General features: G+C 36.0%; 1 protein-coding gene across 7 annotated transcripts in view; it reads left to right on the top strand.

Annotated features, from left to right (window-relative positions):
- Positions 1–16,369, top strand: part of ZMYM2 (zinc finger MYM-type containing 2) — a 130,419-nt gene that overhangs the window by 87,911 nt on the left and 26,139 nt on the right. For all 7 annotated transcript variants that reach the window (XR_004054646.1, XM_030921955.1, XM_030921959.1 and 4 more), the window contains 6 exons: positions 5,392–5,557; positions 6,245–6,279; positions 11,208–11,337; positions 12,326–12,441; positions 13,931–14,102; positions 15,785–15,910. Coding sequence is in view for 6 of the 7 variants with exons in the window: in XM_030921955.1 (XP_030777815.1) it covers positions 5,392–5,557; positions 6,245–6,279; positions 11,208–11,337; positions 12,326–12,441; positions 13,931–14,102; positions 15,785–15,910 (745 nt within the window). In the remaining variant the exon portion in view is untranslated. The remainder of the gene's footprint in view (positions 1–5,391; positions 5,558–6,244; positions 6,280–11,207; positions 11,338–12,325; positions 12,442–13,930; positions 14,103–15,784; positions 15,911–16,369) is intronic.

The raw sequence follows: 16,369 nt of genomic DNA, 5'->3' as shown, positions 1-16,369 counted from the left end.
TTTGGCTTCTTTCTTTGAATGAATGATCTCCCAGCTTTAAAAAATATTACTGGGGTTGGGCTCAGTGGCTTATGCTTATAATCCTAGCACTTTGGGAGTATGAGGTGGGAGAATCACTTGAGGCCAGAAGTTCAAGACCAGCCTGGGGAACATAGAGCCCATCTCTGCAAAAAAAATTAAAAATTAGCCAGGTGTGATGGCATGCCCCTGTAGTCCCAGATACTCAGCAGGATGAGGCAAGAGAATTGCTTGAGCACAGGAGTTCGAGGCTGTGGTGAGCTGTGATTACACCACTGCATTCAAGCCTGGGTGACAGAGCAAGACCCTGTCTCAAAAAGAAAAAAAAAAGATTACTGAGAGCGGTAGCTCACGTCTTTAATCTCAGCCTTTTAGGAGGATGAAGTGAGAGGGTTGTTTGAAGTTGGGAGTTCTAGTCCAGCCTGGGCAATATAGCAAGACCCCAACTCTACAAAAAATAAAAAAAATTAGCCAGGCATGGTGGTACATGCCTGTAGTCCTGGCTCCTTGGGAGGCTGAAGTGGAAGGATCACTTGAACTCAGGTTTTTGAGGTGGCAGTGAGCTCTGATGACACCACTGCACTCTGGCCTGGGAGACACAGGAAGACTTTGTCTCTAAATTAAAAAAAAAAAAAAAAAAAAAAAATATATATATATATAAAAATATAGATAGATAAGTTTGGGATTTGTTTCTCTTTTTGGGAAGCAAAGGTATGTTCTTTGGCAGAAGACCATGTTATTGTAGATGCTGTCATGTGTTCCACCTTGCTTCTTATTTTAAAAGATAGTTATGTCTGTTTTCATTTATGCGGAATTTAGTGATGAGGATTTAATGAAGCAGTGCTTTTCAGAATATACAAAAAATACATTAGTCAAATACCAAGTTACAATCATCTAGTTATGTTTAATGTCAGTATTCTGTACCTTAAATACATTATATATTCCTGCCTTATTTTAAACAGATCTTTGTATAATATACGTAATAACTTATTATATATTATACTAATCTGAGGAACAAAGGTAAGACTATTTTGGTTACATGGTAGAAATTTATAAAGCAAGTAGCAATGCTGATTTTTCTATACAATCAATATGCACCACAGTCTTTGAAATGTCAAGAGTTGTCTCTCTTCATTCATCCTTGGTTTTTCTGCTTGCAGTCATTATTGTAATCAAATGGCAACTTTCTTCTCTGTGCTTTCTACTTGAGTCAGACTGTATTTTCTTATACCCCCCATGCATCCCTTCTATTCACTGTTGCCTTGATATCATCTTTAAATGTGGTAAACTAGTTATGGGGTCCTCCCCCTTTTATGATTTATCTTTTTTTATTTAAATACTCACAAGTTTATATATTTGTGCATTAAAACCTATGACCCTTAAAAATCATTCCGGCTTATCAGAAAAATAAGCTTCAAGCCAAAGGAAAAAAGTGCTTCATCACAGAAACTTAAAAATCAACAGCTAGCCAATCTGGCTGTTATTTCATGTTTAGCTATGAACATTTCTTAAATGGTCATTCACACACATTGTATTTTTACCTTCTCTTATCTTTGCACTTTAGATTGAGAGACTACTACCTATATAAATAACTTCTACATTTTTATTTAAATTTAGTTTTATGCTTTAAAATTTTTTTTACTTGACAAGTCACTGAATGAGCTGTGTTTTCTGGTTTATATCATGGTTTGCTTCTAGATTTAAAATAGAGATTTATTAAATCCTGTCTCTTCTAAATTGCAGTAAGAAACCTGTGACATCATGCAACCAAAAGATGCTGAAAATACAACTAATGTATTTTTCTTCTCCCAGATACCTTTTTAGAAAGAAGTAGATTTTACTTTTCCTCAAGTAAATGTTTCCAGGCATAATGAAAAACCAGATAGTTCTTTTGATCTGTGTAAGTTTAAAAGTTTTTAAGAAAAAGGATTTAGTATTATAATGCAATAATAGCTAGAAGGTGCTTGAAAAATTGGTAAAGATAATATTTCCAAAGGTCCACTGTTTCCCAATGCTGTGTCTATTAAGACCTAAGCTTTTCTTAAACCATATTACTTGCGATTGCACAGGTTTTTAACACAGATTTTGATTTGTTTTCCAAACAAGTAGCGAACGGTGGCAATATTAAATTCTTAATACAAATGCCCTCTAATAGTCTTAACAGTATGATTGATGGGCTTTAAATTAATAATATTAGACTTCTATAATTTTTCTTTATAAACTGCTATATCCATGTTTTTAAATTGTTTTTGAAATTAATTTTAGGAAAAGAATATTTAATATTCAAATATTGCTTTAAATATATATTTCTGGTCACCAGAGAATTCCTATGCTTTGCATAGTACCCAATCACCTTTTATCACTGCATTCTTGTTTTTGTAGTGAATCACTCTACTGTGCTCAGAAAGCTGTATTGAGAAGTCATAAAGAATTTCTGTTTAAAATGTCTGTGAAATACCCCTATCTTTTTCGTATTCATGGTTCTCCCCTGGAATATTAGGTTTGTTTGGTGAATTAGGGAACAAATAGATAGGAAAGTTTGAAAAGATACATATATCAACCCAAAATGAAAAGTTGAAACTATCCAAGAAGTGAAAGGGACTGGGTCAGGATAGGCTGAATGACCTTTTGCTAGTTATTGAAAATGAAATTTCTGTTTAGTTGATAGATTGGATTAAGGTTTTTGAATCAGAATTAGTACCTGGCTGTTACTTAGATTTGTTTGAACCTGTGACTTGTTTTTTTTTTCTCCTCCCCCTTAGTTTGCTATCCTTGATTTCACAATGACAAGAAAACCACAAAATAGATGATGCAGTATTTTTAAAACCAGAGACTTATGTTCCATTTATTTCCTTTTTAATGGTGTCTTAAGAGTTATTTTTTGCAAATGGCTAGGGAATGCATCTTGGAGTGGAGTTGTGTTGGTGTTGGTAAGGCATGATGATCATTAATGATCTTTTTAAATTGGCCATCATATTTTAGCTGAATTCCAAACATTTTACTAGGGGTTTGCATGAGTGGATGTAAAAGAAACAAAAGTTCACAACCTCCAAAATTTTGATTGTGGCATTAAACTTGGAATTATTAGAATGTGTGGAGTTCTCACTTACTGTTTTTTCAGGCTGAAAAAATAGATGCCTATTTTGTTTACATTTGTAAATTGGTGTTAATCTTGCCCCTTTTTTCTTTGGGTAGAGGGAAATTATCTAAATTTGTTTTGAACCTTTAAAAGAAGAAGGGAGCTTCAGGTATTGATTCTATAAAAACCAAGTGTCTAATTGTAGAACGATGAAGTGATTCCATTGTTCAAATTCTTTAGGTGGAATGTGTTTGATTTTATGCCCTTGATCTTCCAAATGATTGTATAAATGGCAATACTACTACTAAGAGTCAGCGTAGTACATGTAATGATTTGAATTAATACAGATTTCTATTTTAAAGGTTAAATCAAGAATCTTCTTGTAGCATTTTATTTGTATTGTGTTAGGATATTTATTCTCTACTCATTTATAGTAACTCATTTTGTCTTTATTGCTTAGTGTACAGGATAAAGCCTAGGTTTTGACTTGGTTGTCTGCCTTTGGAATCCTGTCTCTGCATTTTTAATATTTGGCCTTAGTTATTTAATCTTTTTAGATCTTAGTTTGCAGTACCCATTTTGCGGGGCTGTTGTGAAGATCTATATAGAGAGAAGATACAACGGGTTTGGCTCTTATTTCAGGTTCTCAGTGAACAATGTAGTCAGGCTGTAACTCAACTTTTGGTTCTTGTGCTGTTCAGAATCAGTGAATAAAGTATTAAGCTTCCATTTCCTTCCTTTATGCTTTGTCTCTTTTTTTGAGCATAAATTGTAAAAAGGGAAAAAGAAACTGAAAGAAAGAAAAGAAACCCTGGAACAATTCTATGGTTATTTTGAAAAACAGTCTCGCTGGTGAGAATTTAACAAAGGGACTTTTTTATTATTGAGTGAAAATATGATCTTGGTTGATATTAAGTGCTGTTGTTACTGAGATGATCACATAATACCATCAGCAGTATAAAATTTGGATTCACAAGTTTTTGGAGAAGAGTCGTGATACGGGCATCACTTAGTAGTCATAATTTGTACTATAAATCTTCATTCACTTAACATTTATTCAGCGGGAGAAATACCTGACCTCGAGAAAAAAAAAAAAGCCTGTGTTCTAACCTTGGGGTATGTTTGTTACGTAAGACCTGTTTGTCAACATAGTCATTTGTTAATATTCCTGACCAGGAATTTTGACGTGACATTTGTAGAATTCCTGTTGAAATTATAACGTGAGAAATTTCAAAATCCACAGTGTAAAACTCTAGATTAGAGTAATAAAGGAAAAGCTGTAGCCACAATTATTATGAACTGCAAAATACTTAACAGTTATTACTTTGTCAAAATTTCAAAGCTGGTAAGCCAAAGGGTAATTGAAAAAAATAATAGTAGTTCATTTCTAGATCAGAAACTTAAATTATGAAAAGAACTGTATTTGAAATTATATCATTTTTCTGTATTTGAAGATATATCGTTTGTATTTTCTTCACACTCATTAGTCAAGATGTTAAGAAATAGTGAAAATGGGCAAAATCTAGGGAAATTAAGATCTCTAAAAACAAAAATCTGTCTCAAGATTATTGATTCACCAAAATAAAGTACATTCTGTGAATTTTAATTTGTTTTTCTTGTATCATTTTTTGGTATTGCAAGTTAAGTTGTGGACCATTGGGCTGATTGTTTTCCTAGATGTGGGTCAAATCGCTTGTCTTATTGATATTACTGGTTTTCAGAACATTTAAACATTGAGTGTTTAAAAACATGAACTCAAAGTTCTTGTTACTAAAACTAAATAAATTTATTAAAGCTTTTCAAATTTATATTAAACTGTTGAAAAACTGAAATATTTCAAGTTAACATCCATAAATTTCCCATCATAAGAGCTTGCTTCAAAATTACCTTTGTCTTGTACAACAAACCTGGGAAATCCGTTCATTACTCATAAATGTTCAATATAATGGTAGGAGACGATTCTACCAGTGTATTATATGGCCCTCAAAAGTATTTAAAAACATAAAATACATTGACTTGGTCTACCAGTATGTGTTTAGTTACCCTACCTTTGTGATGCTGGCCTTTGACTCCTGGTAAGTATAGGATGGAACTTTGTCATTTGAGAAATTGCTTTTTTTTTTTTTCCCCACTTTTACTTATTGTACATTTTACTGTCTATAAATGATTTATATTATAGTTCTATTTTTCTTTATCAGTCACGGTTTTATCACATTTGGCAATAATCACCGATAAACTTCTGGAAATCTTCAAAAATAATTTGCAATGTCTGAAACCTTCCTTTTTAAATTAAGGCTGCAAGGTGTGACTGTTGTAAATCTCAAGGAACTCTTAAAGAGCGAGTTCAGTGGCGTGGGGAAATGAAGCACTTCTGTGATCAGCACTGCTTACTGCGCTTCTACTGTCAGCAGAATGAGCCCAACATGACAACTCAGAAAGGACCTGAAAACTTGCATTATGGTATGTAATAATTTAGGTGATAACTTGAAAACCCTGTAAATCAGTCTTTACGTAGTTCTGAATCCAAAACACTGATAATGAATAGTTGATTTTGGAGATCGCTTAATAGCAACTTAAATTCCGTAGATTCTCTGGGTTGCAGTACCCTGGTATGTTGTTTTTATAAATGTATTGCTTTTTGTTTTATTGTCTTTTTGAAATTTCATGCTAATTGAGAAAACAAGGTATAGTTGATAGTGAGGAGAAGCTAAACAGCGTTATAACACAAATTTTAAAAAGAATAGACATCTACCTATGGTGTCATCTGCAATTTTAAATGCAAATTATGTTTAGCAAATCGAATTGCTAGGGCGTAGGTTGGGAGGAACAACAAAAACCCTTTAGAAGCTGTAATTTTTAAAAATATATATATATCTTTTAAGATATAAATCTAAGAATATATAATAGTATTTCCCCAAAAGCAGTGTATACTTTCAGAGGGGACAAAAGGAAAAAAGGATTAATTTAATTTCATTTATTTACCTGTATATTTCTATACTTTATACAAATTTGAAATTCTTCCCTTAAAATGTCTAAAATATTTTCTTTAGTCACATTTTAAATTAGTGAAATTTAATGAGAAATAGGGATTTAGAAAATTCTGAAGAAAGAGTATTTGTCTTATTTTAAATTTTTTATGTTTTTTAGATCAGGGTTGTCAGACGTCTCGAACCAAAATGACAGTAAGTATTGGTGAAATGGAGTGCTAAATTGTGATTTTTTTAATACAGGGTAAAAAATAATTAGGCCAATTTAATGTGATCATAACAGTAATTTTTTTTTTTTTTTTTTTTGCTTTTTGCTTAACTGAGACAGTGGAGTATTCAGCTGAATTATATTAATACCAGAGACTGTCATACATGCTAAGGAATATAAAGGAGAATTAATTATAGCCTCTCCTCACAATGGGGCAATAGACATAAGTGATATTTGAGTTGACGGATGTTTCCATAATAGATGCATCTTTAAGACAATGGCAATAATGTGTTTGAAATGACTGTATTTGTTCTGAAAGATACGAATAAGCTGACTGTAAACAGTTGAGTAGAAGATTATCAGATAGGCATGAAAAATAGGAGAATAATAAAGTGCTAAGCACATGTGTTTTTGGCAGAACTACTTACTAGAGCCAAGCTTGAAGGGGATCTTTGGTGGAATAATGGAAAATGAGGCTGAAGGAATAGGCTGAGGCAGATTAGTAATGGCTTTATGCATTTATCTTTCAAGTAGAGATCTGAAGATACATGTTGGTGGCTAGAATTTTTTGAGTTTAAAAATTTGGGAAATACACAAAGTGTCCTGGATTTTTTTCCTCCTATTTATTTTTCTTTTGGTGTAATATATCAAATTCTACTTTTGTTAGCATTGTAAGAGTTTTATAGGTTGATGCTACTAATGACTACTAAAGATAAGAGGCAATGCTTTTGCCACTCTCTGGAGAGTGGTAGGGCACTGCCTGGCCTTGGCATGCTGCATCTTACAGCTGTCACCAGCGGTGGATCCTGGTGTTTCTTGCATCCTTATCCGAGGGAAGCTCTTTAGGAGTCATTTATCGGCAATAAAGTCTCTGGGCTAGTTCTTGTTATGTTACAAAAGAACAGATCAGTGGTTCCTAGCGCTGACTACTCATTAGAATCACCTGGCAAATTTTCAAAACCTTCCAGTGCCTAGGCTCCAACCCAAAAATTCTGTATTTTAAAAAAGTTCTGGCTGGGCACAGGGACTCACACCTGTAATCCCTGCAACAAGGCAAGTGGATCACCTGAGGTCAGAAGTTCAAGACCAGCCTGGCCAAGATAATGAAACTCCATCTCTACTAAAAATACAAAAAGTTAGCCAGGCGTGGTGTCATGCACCTGTAATCCCAGCTACTCAGGAAGCTGAGGCAGGAGAATTGCTTGAACCTGGGAGGCAGAGGTTGCAATGAGCCAAGATTGTGCCACTGCACTCCAGCCTGGGTAATAAGAGTGAAACTCCATCTCCATTAAAAAAAAAAAAAAAGAAAAGAAAAGTTCTTCAGGATTCTAATATGTAACCAGAAGTGAGAATCACTGATATAGATGAAAATTGGTATTTTTACATTTATTCTATTCAGTGTTTGTTTTTGATGTTAATAGTTGGACAGAATCCTAGAAAAGTAAGAATACTTTTTCCTTGCTTTCTCTATCCATACCCCCCCTTATGGAAATAATTTAAAATCAGATAATTTTGGAAGTATGTAAAGTATTCACTTGAATTATCTGATTTTAATACCAGAGACTTTCATCCATGCTGAGGATATGAAAGATGACTATTCCCTATTATATACTGACATTTATAAGGCAAGTCCTCAATCTTGTTTCAAAGGTGTGTGCTTTTGACCAGAAACCCTTTCTATTAGCATGATATTAAATATTTTTCTCCTCCTACAGGACTTGAACCAAACTATATGACGGAGGGATAGAGGAAGCATTATTGATAGGGAAGGATAAGTAAGGCTGCCATTGCAGCTGTTGCCTTTTGTCATATAAAGTCCTCTCCCATCTTTTCTTCTTTGTAATTATAAAGTCCTCTCCCATCTTTTCTTCTTTGTAAGCTTTTGGAATCTTCTAATTCTCCACCCGTAAACTTCAAAGGATAGGAGCTTAGCTGTTTAATTTTGGGCAAGTTACTTCCCTGTTCTTTGTGTAAGTTTATTTGAAAAATCAAGATGAATGTAGTACCTACCTCATGATGAATACTAAACCATGGTATAGCTGTTTTGTTCCAGACTTCATAGAGGCAGTATGTATAGTGAAGAACATTAACTTTGACATCAGATGAATCTTACTTGAATCCTGATTTCAGAACTTTTAGCTCAGTGCCTCTTGCCAGGTTGTATCACTTCTGAGTCTCAGTTTCCTCATATGTAAAATGGGAGTGATAAAAAGTCCTACCTTTTGTGGTGTTAGGAGTGTGCAATAAGATTTGGTGCTTTTCATACTCCCTGGCATCTAGCAAATACTCAGCAGATGGTGGCTTTTGTCATTATAATTTTTGTTCTTTTGGGTCCTACTTCAGCGTACACAAATAACTGGATTCTGCCTATTGACTAAAAAGTAAAAAACATTCTAAAAAACAAGTTTGGTTCAAGTGTAGATTTTCACCAAGTGGCATAGTTTATTGACATAAAGTAGTATTTGCAGAATGGCAAGAAGTGCAACATTGAGCAATCCCAGGATGTCTATGACTTTAGATCCTCTCTTTTGGGATGTAGAGTATTTTCCAGTTCAGACCAAACTTTCCTAATGCCTGGTATGTAACAGATACTGTTTGCTAAGTTATTCTCTCCATTATACGATGGTGGAAATTGAGGCATAAGAGATTGCGTGACTTGCCTGAGGTCACACAGCCGTAGCTTTAAGTATAGTTGACCCTTGAACAACATGGATTTGAACTGCATTTGTCCATTTCCACGTGGCTTTTTTGTTTTTTTTTTTTCTAACCAAACTTGGATGGAAAATAAAGGATTTGCGAGGCAAATTTGAGGGCAGACTTTTCATATGGGTGAGTTCTACAAAGGCTGACTGGGAGTTGTGTATGCACAGATTCTGGTATGAGGAGTAGGGTTAGGGGCTTTGGCGGATGGTGGTGGTCCTAGAACCAATCCTCCACATATACTGAGAGGTAATTGTGCAGTCAGTCCTCATTCATGGATTTCAAATTTGCCTACCCACCAATAGGCTATTGATAACTGCTGGGAAAATGTTTGATCAAACTGAAAAGGTGTTACAGAAATTATAAAGAACAATGTTAAAAACACAGTGTGCATCACACAGCAGATGAGCATAGAAGGCTTTGGCAACATGAAGGAAGGTGATATCAGAATGGAATTCTGTCTTGGGAAAAATTGTCAATAAAACAGAAAAATGGCCCTATGCTTGAGCACAATCTCAAGTTTAAGCACTACTGAGAACATGCCTTGAGATGCAAAAGGATCTGAGATTAAAAGCTAAGCTGCCAGGGCTGACACAATTTTTGAAGCCAGTTTGAGTAAGAAAATCACTGACACTGTCAGCAAGGCACAAGAGCCAGTTCTACAACCTCGGTTTTCATGCGGCACACCAAGGTTGAGAGGTCAGACCACACAGTGCAGTCTCATCACACATCCTGCAGCTCCATCCACAGTGGAATTTCGTTAATGTTTGTTTTGTTTTTGCTTTGTTCTTGAGACAAATTCTAACTCTGTCATCCGGGCTAGAGTGCAGTGGGATGATCTTGGCTTATTGCAACCTCCACCTCCCGGGGTCAAGCGATTCTCCTGCCTCAGCCTCTAGAGTAGCTGGGACTAGAGGTGGGCACCACCATGTCTGGCTAGTTATTTATTTATTTATTTATATATTTTTTGTATATTTAGTAGAGACGGGGTTTCACCATGTTGGCCAGGCTGGTCTCAAACTCTTGACCTTAGGTGATCCGCCTGTCTCGGCTTCCCAAAGTTCTGGGATTACACATGTGAGCCAATGCACCCGGCCAGCTTTTGTAAAACTTTGACTGCTTAATTTTTGTTTAATATTTTTTAAGACTTTATTTGCATAAAGTTACAGTAAACAGTATGTGTTCAGTGTTGTTTATGTGATCACTGTACAATATATGTGTGGCGTACTGTACAGTGTGCATGTGCTATGTGAGTGATGTACAGTATGTGTGTGCTGTATTTGTACTGTGTTTATCTCAGTGTATTACACAAAAATGCTCTAATGAAATACTGTTTTATTATAAAAAAAAACTGTATGAAGTATCTTTAACAAAATTATGTATTGATCAGTTGATGAAAACATTGTGATCGGAGGCTCACAGGAACCTAATCTTGTATTTCCCATTGAAGCAGCAGTTCAGTAGTCATTGTTTGGGGCAACTGTATAGAACACAACTATTCTGAATTATGTACCTACATTTTCTCCGTATCAATAGGTGATGTGGAGAGTACCTTACCTTTACTCCCTTATGCTCTTCAGCTTATTTCAGATTTTATTTATGTGGGGTTTTGTTTTGTTTGCAATGCAAATAATGCTACGGTGAACTTAGTGCAAAATATCTGAGAGACTGCATCTGTAGAATAGGTTTCAGAAATTGCCATTGCGGGGCCACAGGAAATATACAACTTAAAGTTTGAGGATATCTTTGGTATTGTTTTCGTTTTTCTTTTCAAATTTATGATCATATTTAATGCCATTTATCCAGCAGAGGGAGCTAGAGTATCAGAGAGCCATAATAACTGTAAGATCTTCTTTTTCTGAAATAAATTTAAAAGTGCCTAAGTGTTTTCATAGTTCAGGTTTGCAATCTTGATTTTGTACTTCAAAGTTAAATTGTCTTTTTGTATTTTTCTAAAATCATTCTGATGGTATCCTTTGAAGGTGATATAAATCTATAGAATGAATAATTGCTACTACTTTGCTAGTAGGTAGAATAGATTCATATTGATCCTTATAGATTAAGAGTATGGTGAACATAGTGATAATAGCATAATTTGGTTATCCTCTTCTGCTTTTGTGTGTTCCCTTCTTAGTACTGAAAATCCTTCATTGACACCAGGAAGTACTGAAAATTAGACATAAAAATAAAAATGTTTCTCTTTGCTTCTTCATAGGGTTCAGCACCACCCCCTTCTCCAACACCTAACAAAGAGATGAAGAACAAAGCAGTTCTTTGCAAACCTTTAACAATGACAAAAGCTACTTACTGTAAACCTCACATGCAGACCAAATCTTGTCAGACAGGTAACTTAGGACAATGTGACTTACATACTTCCCCATACCTTCATCTTTACATGCTTTTCTTGAATGGAACAGCCTCCAGGATAGATTCATTTGGTCAGTTTGTCATTTTCTGTTGATTTTGCTTATCTAATTTTAGATATTACCTGGAGAATACAGCATGTCATTTTAAATCATTATGATCAATCTCTGATAAAGGCCTAGAGAATACAAATTATGTCAAAGTGAAAAAATACTTTATCAGAAATTTCCTCTTTACCTGTGATTTGTAATGGTAACAATTCTGTTTCCTTCCTGTCAGAATGAGATGAAATTATTCAAATATGTATTTTTTATCAAATTCACAGTGTTATCTGTATTCTAATTATTTGATTAAATAAGCCTTTGGGGAGGTTGTTGAGGAGAGTATGGTAGGGTATCTGGAACTATATAGTGTTTTTAAAGGATGTTTTCTTTCTTAAAAAAAAAAAATCCCGGCCGGGCGCAGTGGCTCAAGCCTGTAATCCCAGCACTTTGGGAGGCCGAGGCGGGCGGATCACGAGGTCAGGAGATCGAGACTATCCTGGCTAACATGGTGAAACCCCGTCTCTACTAGAAAATACAAAAAACTAGCCGGGCGAGGTGGTGGGCGCCTGTAGTCCCAGCTACTGGGGAGGCTGAGGCAGGAGAATGGCGTGAACCCGGGAGATGGAGCTTGCAGTGAGCTGAGATCTGGCCACTGCACTCCAGCCCGGGCGACAGAGGGAGACTCCGTCTCAAAAAAAAAAAAAAAAAAAAAAAAAAAAATCCCTAAATTCTATTTGTATTTTCTGTAAGTAAGAACAGCTGCTGCTTTCTTTTTAAGTTACCTAACTTGTAAAAACTGGGAATTTAGAGAAAAAGAAAAGGTACTGAGGTAGTTAAATTTTTCTTGATCAAATTATTTTCACATTAAGCACCTGTATATAAGTGTTAGTTAACGTTGCTCCTTAAATATGTTTTGTGTTTTTAGATGATACTTGGAAGACAGAATATGTTCCAGTGCCTATCCCTGTGCCTGTGTATATCCCAGTTCCTATGCACATGTACAGTCAGAATATTCCTGTTCCTACTACAGTTCCTGTTCCTGTAAGTCACATTTTAAGTTCTTTTTCATTTTGAGATTTAGCAGGCACAGTTGAGAAAACAATGTACAGTTGACCCTTGAACAACAAGAGTTTGAACTCCATGCACCCACATATGTGGATGTTTTTTTTTTTTCCCCCAATAAATATGGGCGGCCCTCTATATTGGCAGGTTCCACATCCGTGACCAAACACGGACTGAAAATACAGTATTCTGCCTGTAATCCCAGCACTTTGGAAGGCTAAGGTAGGCGTATCTTCAGCCCAGGAGTTCAAGACCAGCCTGGGCAGCATGGTGAAACCCTGTCACTACTAAAAATACAAAAATTAGCCAGGCATGGTGGCATATACCTGTAGTCCCAGCTACTTGGGAGGCTGAGGTAGGAAGATTTCTTGAGCTTGGGAGATGGAGGCTGCAGTGAGCCGTGATTGCACCATGGCACTGCAGCCTGGGCTATGGAGCAAGTCCTTGTCTCAAAAAAAAAAAAAAAATTATTTGAGGATGTGAAATCTATATAGAAGGCTGACTGTAGGGGTGTGGGACTTTAGTCTGCATAGACTTTGGTATCCATCCACAGGTGATCCTGGAACCAATCCCCTAGAATACTGAGGATAACTGTAGTTGCAGTTACTAGTTTAATGAAGCTAATAAAATCATCTTTACCTTTCTTCAACAGTTAACTTAGATTTGGTTGTATCTCTGTTGTCATGACTGATTGCTTTGTGTGTAACTATGTATATGTTCATCCTCACGAGTAACATTTCGCAGATGTCTGCGCCTGCTCTGTGCATATTGAGTTTTATATTTGGGTTCATTTTCAAAATAAATATTTGTGGGCCATGTGCAGTGGCTCACGCCTGTAATCCCAGCACGTTGGGAGGCCAACATGGGCAGATCACCTGAGGTCAGGAGTTCGAGACCAGCCTGGCCAACATGGTGAGACCCTGTCTCTACCAAAAATACAAAATTAGTCGGGCGTGGTGCTGCACACCTGTAATCCCAGCTACTGGGGAGGCTGAGGCAGGAGAATCACTTGAACCCAGGAAGCGGAGGTTGCAGTGAACTGAGATAGCGCCATTGCACTCCAGGCTGGGCAACAAGAGGGAAATTCTGTCTCAAAAAAGAAAAAGAAGTATTTGTGAAGTCATAAGTTTTAGAACTGAAACGTAGAATTTCATATAAAATATTATTTGATCCCAAATCACTTGCAGTACTTAGACTGACACTACTGTGTCAGGGCTTGGCTGTTATAGTCCCCTGGGGGACAGAAATACTTCAAAAATTCTTTTTCTTTAATTTGTATTCCAAAAAGTAGATGTTTGTATTCTAGGCTTTCTTGTCACAGTTAACATCTTAGTTTTGTATGTGTTCTTTTCAAAGCTTTTATCCAGTGTGATATTATAAAGTAGATCATGTGTCAGAGTAATTTTTAATTTGGAAAAATACCTTTTAATGTTTAGTAAACCTAACTCAAAATGATTTGGTTACTTAGGTGCCAGTTCCTGTTTTTCTGCCTGCTCCATTGGACAGCAGTGAGAAGATTCCCGCAGCAATTGAGGAGCTAAAAAGCAAGGTTTCTTCAGACCCTCTTGATACAGAGTTGCTTACAATGACGGATATGATGAGTGAAGACGAGGGGAAAACAGAGACTGCCAACATCAGCAGTGAGCTACACTAAATTATACCTGGCGAATAAGTGTTACCATTGGTTATTTATAAGTATTGTTCCATTGGTTATTTATAAATATTGTTACCATGGGTTATTTATAAGTATTGTTACATTACTTTCCAGGGCATATAATTTTGTTTCAATTTATGTAGGGGTGGGGAAAGCATTGTAACAAAAATGTATTTTATATTAAGAGATCTACACTATATTTAGCCAGGTGCCCTCAGACAGATATCCGAAGCAGGAATTTGGTCTTTGGTCTCTGTTTTAAGCAGGATTTGACTTGTAAAATCCACTCAGAGTTATTCTTGTTAATGGAGTAGTGCAGATACAAAACTATAACTTGTAGTAGACTCTAATAGTGATCAGAACTCTTCTTTTGTAATAGTTATCCCTAGTTTTTTGTTTTTTGTCTTTTTTGAGATGGACTCTTGCTCTGTTGCCCAGGGTGGAATGCGGTAGCACGATCCCGGCTCACTGAGATCTCTGCCTCCTGGGTTCAAGCTATTCTTCTGCCTCAGCCTCCTGAGTAGCTGAAATTAACAGGCACGTGCCACCACGCCCAGCTAATTTTGATATTTTTAGTAGGGACAGGGCTTCACCATGTTGGCCAGGCTGATCTCAAACTCCTGACCTCAGGTGATCTGCCTGCCCACAAAGTGCTGGGATTACAGGTTGGAGCTACCACACCCAGCCCCTAGTTTTCTTTTATTGCTTATACTGATAAAATAATTTGCATTAGCAAAACCAGAGTTTATCTTAACCTCTGTTAGGGCAGTGCTTGCGCTACATGGTATATAACATGATGAGTGTGTTGTGGATGGTTCTAAGTCACTTAGAATATTTATTTTCCACCCTTAACCCTCTCTTGATACCCAGAGTCCTAGTTCAACCTTGAGCTAATTCTTACCCTACCCTAGAGGACAATCAAAATACTATAATTTTCTCTGGATTTAATAATGAGACAGTGTTTTTGAAGCACTGTGGTAAGAAGTTGTGAAATTAATTTAGTGGGTTGCAACCAATGTTTTTGTTTAACGAAAGAAAAACTAAGTGGAGCAGGATAAAAAAAATGACAATGTGAATCCCAATGTGAATCCCTCATAGAAAGGGTAAGTATTATTTTGTGAAACCAGTGTGTATACAGATGTCTTTCTGTTCCCTGCCATCACCTTGCAGTATGTGCTGGATAAAATGCATTTCTTACCATGACTATAACACAAAAACACTTGAAAGCAATTGATCAAACCATTAAAAGGCAGTTGTTAATAAGCGTATATTGAACGACTTGAGAAACCTAGGTCAAAATTCAAAGAGTATTGAAAACGACAGCTGTCTACCCTCATTAGTTTATTTTTGACAAAAAGTTGCTTTTAGAAATACTTTACTTGTTGAAGTTGTTTTACTATCAAAGCATACCTATTAGCTTTTGAAGGGAGTCTTCCTATAAAATTTATAGGATTGAAAGTTTTCATGTGCTTGTGACTAATTATAATTATGAGGTTTATAGTGGTTTACATTTTGAGATAGTTATATATATAATATGCCCTTTTGTGACATTAAATGTATTTTTTTATATTGCATTTCAAATTAAATGACTTGCTTTTGCCAGATTAAATACAGATACCGTTGGGGTTTTCTGTTTTGATTCCTAATGATAGTATGGATTGATTTCAGGTGTGATTATTGAAACAGATATAATTGGTTCCGATCTTTTGAAGAACTCTGACCCAGAGACACAGTCCAGCATGCCTGATGTACCATACGAGCCAGATCTGGACATTGAAATAGACTTTCCCAGAGGTACTCAAAACCTTCATGACTATGGGATTGAGTTGTGGAGTCAACTATGGTTATGATAATTTACCATTTGATGTTTGTGTCATTGCCTTTAACAGTGTTCATATTTTTTTAAACTCACCTTAACAGTTAACTTCATTTTTTTTTTTTTTTTTGAAAAAACCCACCTTACCAGTTAACTTCTGGAATGAGATCACTTGAACCCAGGAGTTCAAGACCAGCCTGGGCAATGTGGTGAAATGCCATCTCTACTAAAAAATATAAAAATTAGCCAGGATGGTGGTGCATGCCTGTAATCCCAGCTGCTTGGGAGGCTGAGGCAGGAGGACTGCTTGAGTCCAGGAAGTAGAGGTTGCAGTGAGCTAAGATTGTGCTGCTGCGCTCCAGAATGAGACCCTGTCTCAAAAAAAAAAAAAAAAAAAAACAACAACACCTCTAGAAGTAATTCATTATAGAAAGTTT

This window comes from Rhinopithecus roxellana, chromosome 18 (assembly GCF_007565055.1).
Source record: "Rhinopithecus roxellana isolate Shanxi Qingling chromosome 18, ASM756505v1, whole genome shotgun sequence".
Classification (NCBI taxonomy): domain Eukaryota; kingdom Metazoa; phylum Chordata; class Mammalia; order Primates; family Cercopithecidae; genus Rhinopithecus; species Rhinopithecus roxellana.
Note: the sequence above shows the minus strand (reverse complement) of the source record. Positions and strands in the feature narration are given on the sequence as shown.